This window comes from Eutrema salsugineum, unplaced genomic scaffold, assembly GCF_000478725.1.
Source record: "Eutrema salsugineum unplaced genomic scaffold, Eutsalg1_0 scaffold_9, whole genome shotgun sequence".
NCBI lineage: Eukaryota > Viridiplantae > Streptophyta > Magnoliopsida > Brassicales > Brassicaceae > Eutrema > Eutrema salsugineum.
The window spans coordinates 4,996,109-5,004,085 of NW_006256342.1; the positions used below are offsets into that span (position 1 = coordinate 4,996,109).

The window sequence follows — 7,977 nt, forward strand, 5'->3', positions numbered from 1 at the left end:
ATAAATCATTGTATGTATATGAGTATGAGCAAAATTGCTAACGTCCAAATTCCCATGCTCGTTGATATCTCTATTAATTTATATACAACGTTGGTCTACACGGTCGTTTCTCTATACATACCCATGCATGGTAAAACACACATATATAATATATATATATATGTACATTAACAAAACAAATCTAATAATTAGACCGACACAAGATGAAGCGATATGGTTACTACGCATGTTACATAAGATATATACTTATGTATTTTGTTGTATAATGCAAATTTCCTTGTTAATTTCGACCAAAAAAAAAATTTCCTTGTTAATTTTACATCATCATGGTATCCTGTCTCCGTGATGGATTATGGATATATAATCATTTTTCACCCATCAAGGACAAACCTTAAGAAATAGAAGATCAAGTAGAATCTATAACCATCTAGTATAATTTTCTTATTATATATGCATGCTAGATAGACATATATCTCAAATCTATAAATTTCGTTCTAGACATTGTTGTCAATCTGTTTTTAAATATATTTTTAGAAGAGAATGACATGACCTTGGTGATTTTCTCTCGGGTGTCCCATAATTTACAAACTTTGAACATTTCCATATAGCAAGAATTAGCGATGATAATAAGTTTCATGGATCCACAGATTGTATAGTCTCCAAACGTAGCATCAGAGTGTTTTTTTTGGGGGGGATAAAAACAGACTTAAGTTCCGACTTCCGACCATATGATCTAGCTATAAATATTTTTGATAATACTAGATTTATATCACGTTTCTCCGATCCGGAATAAAATAGGACCATTCAAAACAATAAATGCCATAAAAATGTTGCTTGCAAATGCTATAATAAATTAAACGTATTCGAAACTTTTCGCATAGATAGCTACTGGCATTAATATGGCATCAACACGCTTGTATTAACCAAAACAGCCACATTTTAATGCTTTGAACCATACGATTTAATTCTTTACTATATATATTTTAAAGATCTTAACTAGTGTATATTTACTATATATGAAACATTGACCGATAGACAAGTCAAGTCGACTGACCATGCACGGGAAAAATAGTAGATTATATAAAGATAGAACAGGGATAAGCTCATGATGCATATGTATGTACCTCTTTGAGACAATGTGGTCGAAGAAATGAAACCATGAACGAAGAAAATGGAAGATACTAACTTGGCATGAGAAATGTATTATTGATTATACATATCAAATAATATTGTTCAAAAACCCTAATCAAGTAGTGTGTCTCATTATAAAACTCTCACACTCAAAGGTATATAGAGAAAACATTTCACAAGACAGATACTACTTAGAAGAAAACAAAACCAAAGCTTAGTTGCAAAAACCACATACTAAGATATATCGAATAATCACTTTCTTACTTACTTAATACATTAATCAAAAGAAGAATTGAAACCGGATCAGAACTCGTGAAATATTAGAATTTAGAAAGAAAGAAAAAATATATGAAAGATGCAAAAAAATAAAAACAAAACACGCTTGTTTAAAAAAACAATCAAACAAACGAAAGGACCAAAAAAGAAAAAAAAAAAGAAATAAATCTCACAGATATATTGTTTGTGTGTGTTTTTTGCCTAGGAATGATGACTCGTGCTTCCATCTTCTTGATGGTTGTGATGATGATCCCCGTCACGGTTTTGCTGGTTATTCCCCGTCTCCTGAACCGGCCGGTACGCAGCATTTAACGCCGCTAAAACTCCATAATGGTTATGTTCTCCTCCTCCTCCTCCTCCTCCGTAACCAGACGCCAAAGGCTGTCCGGAAAACAAAGCAATCGGAGCTGCAAAATTCATCAGATGTACTCCTGCTCCTGCTCCTCCTCCTCCTCCTACTCCGCCGCCACCACCACCACCACCGCCGCTCGGGTTGTAAACATCACCGGAATGATGAGGGTTTATATTAAAAGCCCAAAGATTCTGCGTATTACTATCACCACCACTGCTCCAAAACGGCGCCGTAGCAGGAGTCTGGCTTGTAGGCAAAGATCCAGCCGTTGATTGTACAAGATAGTTCCCCATTTGGTTGTGATCTAAAAGCTGAGAAGAAGGAGAAGAATGCGACTCGTTCTTGGGACGAACTTGATGTTGCTGCTGCTGCTGATGATGATGATGATGATGAGACATGGAAGGTGAATGAAAGTAATAGCTGCTCGGAGTTGTACGAAGATGAGCAGCAGAGAGAGAAGATCTTGAGCTACGAAGTGAGATATTAAGAGAAGTGAAGTTAGCCGGAATGGTTCCAGTCCCTGTAGCGGCTATAACCGCCGGTTCAGCTTGCTGGAGAAGCCACTCGATGGTTTCGCCGTCGGATTTGTGACCGAGCTCACGTGTGAGCTGAAAGACACGTGCGGCGCACATGGCAGGCATACGGATCCTACGGCCTCGGCCTTCGACTTTGGTGTGTCGGTCTTTTGTTGAGGTTCGCTTCGGAGGTGGTTTCTTGGAGAGAGCGTTAGGGTCGGAGTTAGGTTCGGAAGAGGAAGCTGTTGGGATGATGGCTAAGGAAGTGGAAGAGGAGGAAGAAGAATCAAGAAGCTGGAGAGGGAAGTTGGGTCTGTGATGATCTGGATCCGGATCCATTGATGATGATGATGATGATGATCGAAGATGGTTGTGGTGGGGAAGTGGGACTACTGTCTCTGTTAGATCTTTATGTGAGCCATAGTTTCTCTCTCTAGACTCTGTTTTTTTGTTGCTTCTTTAGAGAGAGAGAGAGAGGTTATGGTCCTTAAGGACATGAAACTCCTTTCAGATGGGAAGCTTAGCTGTGTGTCTGTGTCTGAGTGAGAGAGAGAGAGAAGGTTAAAGCAATGAATATGAAAGCATGGACTTTTTTTTTCCTCTCTTTGCTTTATATCTTTTGTGTTTTATTTTTGGAATTTTATTTACATTATAAACTATTCCCTTTGAGAATTTTTCGTTATTTTGGGAAATGAAAGATGGGGATACGTGGTTTTCAATCTGTACAATTTTTCAAATAAGAAATGTTTTTTTTAAACGTATACAGTGATCAAAATGATCGAAATATAAAAGGGAATTCGTATTTATTGCGTTTGATACATAAGTTTTATAAATAATACAACCCTATTTGAACACTCTTTTTTCATTCTTTTAAAATAATTAAAAGGTGACGTCAGTTTTCGTCGTTACTATTAACTTGATCAATCGATCGCAGAATTAATTGCACAGTTAGCGAAAATTTCAGCGATTCAGAACTAGAACTCAGAAGTTACATATACGATCTTTTGTACGTACTCAGAAGTTACATATACAACAGAATAATAAATAGATGGAATTATTATTGACAGTGATTAATCCATGGCTCTATGGTAGATCACGAGATCCACATGATAGAATCCAACTGCTTTTTTTTATGAAAGAGATATAGATATTATACTTTTTTAGTCTGTGTCTACTAAACCATATAGTTATACCCCCAAAATATAAAAACCAAATATAATACTGTGTTGTATATATATATACATATATATAAAGCAAATTTGAATTGCTTCTGCTTTGTTTCCACCATTGGTGTTATCTCATTGACATACAATTGTCGTTAAAAGATGTAGCACTAAATTTAGAAAATAATTTTGACAGTCTGATGTGGACAAACCATTATATTATTTTACTGAAATTTTATATTTAGTGATGAAGAAACTTCCTTTCTTATGTGATGACTATTCAACATATCAACCATTCAAACACTGGTCATTTGCTTACATGTAATTTTTATGGGAGTTGTTCTAGAGAATTTTCCTTTAAATTAAATTTCAAAATTAGATTACATAAGTTGTATGGTCTAAATTAGTACATTTTTTTTTAAAGCTACCTCTTTCTCTCGTTTTCTTGTTAAGTGTTCGACTGTACTTTACTATATGTGTTTTCCAATTAGTTTTATGTTTTACGACCAAAGTTGTCTTTAACAAAAAAAAAAAACATTAGGACCAAAGTAGTGGGTTTTTAATTGACTCAAAAATTATTAAGAAAAAAAAATCATTTAAAAAACCATCACAGTAGTGCTCCGATCCAAAGCTACGACAATGTTTTTTTTTTACCATTGCCAGAATTTTTGTCCCTAAAAAGATATGTTTTCATTTCCTGTTGAACTGGTTACGATATCTAAGCAAATTAGACGGGTTTTGATATCCATGATTCAATCAACGAATACATTAATAGTATTCTTGTTCTTGTGAAAACGTTTCTTTATAAAATTGAAATTATTGAATTATACTTTTAAATAAAAAAATTTAGATCTTAATTATAAACGTCTCGGCTAGTATTAAAATAGTTATAAGAAAAGAAGAATTAAAGACACGAAAAGAAAACGAAAAAACGAATAGATGGTAGAAAGGCGTTGAAGATATTTGACACGGCAGTGGCAGATAATAGCAATTACAATTCAGAAAGAATGATCACAGGATTTTATGAATAATAAAGTCAGCCAACTAATTAACCACTCATTAATTCTTTCAGTCATTTTCTCCACTGACATAACTATATATATATATATACACACACTTTTATCCGCATTTTTCATCTTCAAAATACAATCCCCATTTATATATACTTCGATCCCCACATTCCTGGTTAGCCCATAATCAACTCTAAACTATCTAAAAGTCGGTTCTAAGTTAATATTTGACTATTTTCAATTCCTCAAACGGTATAAGATCGGTTTGACACTCATATTGACATGTTAATTAAAATAGTAGTTTAAAAAAAATCATATAAAATAACCATTTAACCTATTAATATTGTTTAGGTTGGAGATACTTAAAATATAAATTACAAATTAAAATGTGGTGATATAAATGTTAGGATGACAACAATAGTTTGATAGTCTCGTGGGACATTTTCTGGATGATCAAGGTCGCAGTCTTATTACAAATCAATCTATCTGTCTAATATACTTTTAAGGTTGTAAAATACAATTGTTTTTTATAAGATAAAATAAATTAAAATAATAAAAATAAGAAGAGGAAGAAGAAATGAAAGTAAATTAATACGAAGAAATAAGAGAGATAGACAGTGGGTTGAAACAGACTCCACGTGCGTGTCCTCTGCATCATTCACTCTCTAAAGACAGCGACCATAGCCTCATCCCTCCATTATGGGCCCCACATCTAGTCAAGTCAAATTATTAATCTTTCTCCATTTTCATTTATTTCTCCTTTTCATCTTTTTGATTGAATCTATTTACCATCAATCACGAACCCTATTTCAAACATTACTGCGCGTAAACAAAAATCATCTCAAGAATTGCTCGCGTTATTTTTTTACAGAAAAATTCACAAGATTCTCTATTATCGTAAGAACATAATGTTTTTTTATATTTATTATCCAACAACTTAATTCGTACTTTTTTTTTTGATCAGGTCACGTCACTTCTCCTAAACAAAACTCAAATTTAAGAAAGCATTAGATTATAACCCCGTGCATCCATACGAGAATATTTTTTTATTGTTTAACGAATTTTGTAATATAATTTATATTTTTGAGTTTAGATATAATTATTTTTATAAATATATTTTTTAAGAAGTGAAAATATTGATTTTGTGTTTAGATATATTTTTATAGTATTAAAATTAATTATGATTATAAAATATAATTTAAACCCGTCCGCTAATATTAATTCAAAATGAATTATTATAAAAACATAATTCTAAATTTTCTGTTCATATTACCGTATAATATAAATATTTGTTAAAAATTTGAGATGTATTAACAGTATTATTTAGCATTATAGTTTTCTAAAATTTAATCAACGAAGGGAGTGTACAACTGGTTTTTCAAACCATATTTTAGTGTATGCAATAATTTTTAGTTTTTTTATGTTTTTATTTTATATGAAAAATATATTTTCGATATACATGTATAATTCAAAATTAGTTATTTTAGTTACTAAAATATTTTTAACCCGGTTTTTATATATATTTTTAGTTCTATAAATTTTAAAAAAATATATTTTTAATATTTAAATTATACATTTGAATTTTATCTATTATTTTATTATTAATTTGTAAATAAATCATAATCGTAAATATATTATATAAGCAACATAAATATCATATATTTTACATCATTATAAATATTTTATATTTCAAATATGACTATTATTTTTCATATGTGAATTATTTTTTTTTCAAAAATTTTGATAAAAATGTTTAATAGTATAAAAATTATTTAAATTAAAATCTTTAAATCAAATCTAAATTAATATCTGATTTTTATTTTTAATCAAATCAAATCAAATCTAAATTACCTATATTTAAGGAAATCTAAAAATATTTAAATTAATAACTAATTTTCGAAATTAAATATAAATAATTATTAAAATTATTTTTAAACACTTAAAAAAAATTAGAAATGTTTGGAAGTAAGTACTAAATGTGCTTCTGTTTTAATATAATAGAAATATCATTACTTAATTTAAAATTTTAGGGTTTTATATAATATTGCCTTTTTGTTAGTTTCTCAAAATAATATATGGTGAAAATTTGAGAAAAAAAACTTATGGTGAAAATTTAACGTAAAATCATTATAAAATAGAAATGTAGTATATAAAACAAAATTGATAAATTAATAAAAAAATAATGTTTCTCGTGATTTGTGAAAATGTATATGATTCTCGCTTAACAAAATAGACTAGTTTCACTTCGCATTATTTTCCAACTCGCATGGGTTACAATTAGAGTATAGTATGCAAAATATGCAAAATGGAGAGAGAAATTGGAAATATAAGTTCGATTTGTGTATTAAAAATTTTCAAATAATTTAAAAGGAAAAAGTGGGCTCCCATCCACATTCACCAGCAATGATTGCCTCACTGCCTTTGCAGCTCCACTTCTACCTCTTTCCTCTTTCCTTTTCTTTATTTTATTTCCTCCACCTCACTTTATATTTTGTTTATATTTGTCCCGGATTTTGATTTCCTTTACATTTTGCCCCGTATCCCCTCCATATTACATTATATGGTATAAAATCAAATGCTCGTCTACCCATACTCTCTTATTGTCTACTCTTCATTTAAAATAAAAATGTATGCATTATTTTAGTATATCTATAAATAATTTAGAGTATGTATAGATAGCCTATTTTTGAGCTTATTTACAAAAAAAAAGAATTCAACATCTATATAAATTGATATTGATTGTGTATTACTGATATAGAAACATGAAATTCGAATGTATTTTTAATGACAAAAATGGTATTACATATGATTACACGCTGTTTTTGCACGAATTTATGTTATTTGATGATTTGCTCAAAAATCAGTTAGTTGATCGAAAATACAAACTATGGTGATTTTAGCGATGGCTTAAAGAAAAATTGTCCATCAGAATGGGCAAAGTTGGTCATTTTTCTACTCTATTAAGTATTAATAAATAACGAAAGCTTATTTCCTAAAGGATGTTAAAAGCAGCCTAAACCCCGGATCATATAAAATTTGTCAATTTTCTACTGCTTTAATAAATAAATAGAATAAATATTCCAATAATATAACACTTATCATCAATTTAATAATTTCCGCACGAATTATAGTGTTTAATAAGCTATATGTTTGTTATTATTTTCGTATTTCGCGTAAATTTTCAACCCTCCCGTATCTAGTTTTAGTGTTTGTTTTATTTTTTTCATAAAATATACTTAATTATCTCCTAACCAAATGATAGCCATATATATATATATGTATATGTTCGTTATGAGTCTAGCCTCGTCGTACAGACAGTTTAACATGAACATCATTATAAATACACGTTTTACATTACAAGAACCAACTACAATATTTAATATTCTGTTGATAGCTAATGCTAGCGATGAAAATATTAAAGGATGATAAATCATTCATATATGTAAGAGAGATAGAGCATTAAAAGCCATATGTACTGTCCATGTTTGATAGAAAGTTAAAGAAAGGAATAACATTAGCATGTATAACCC

The 7,977-nt window shown here is 30.1% G+C and overlaps 1 protein-coding gene across 1 annotated transcript; it reads right to left on the bottom strand.

Moving 5' to 3' along the window:
- Positions 1–1,190: 1,190 nt before the first annotated feature.
- Positions 1,191–2,826, bottom strand: LOC18009238 (transcription factor TCP15). The gene has a single exon (XM_006390920.2). It carries the CDS (start codon positions 2,611–2,613, stop codon positions 1,609–1,611), a length of 1,005 nt encoding a protein of 334 aa, XP_006390982.1. The 5' UTR covers positions 2,614–2,826; the 3' UTR covers positions 1,191–1,608.
- Between the last annotated feature and the right edge of the window lie 5,151 nt (positions 2,827–7,977).

Coding starts and splice junctions, on each gene's coding strand:
- LOC18009238 (XM_006390920.2), bottom strand. CDS start 2,613: ATGGATCCGGATCCAGATCATCACAGACCCAACTTCCCTCTCCAGCTT.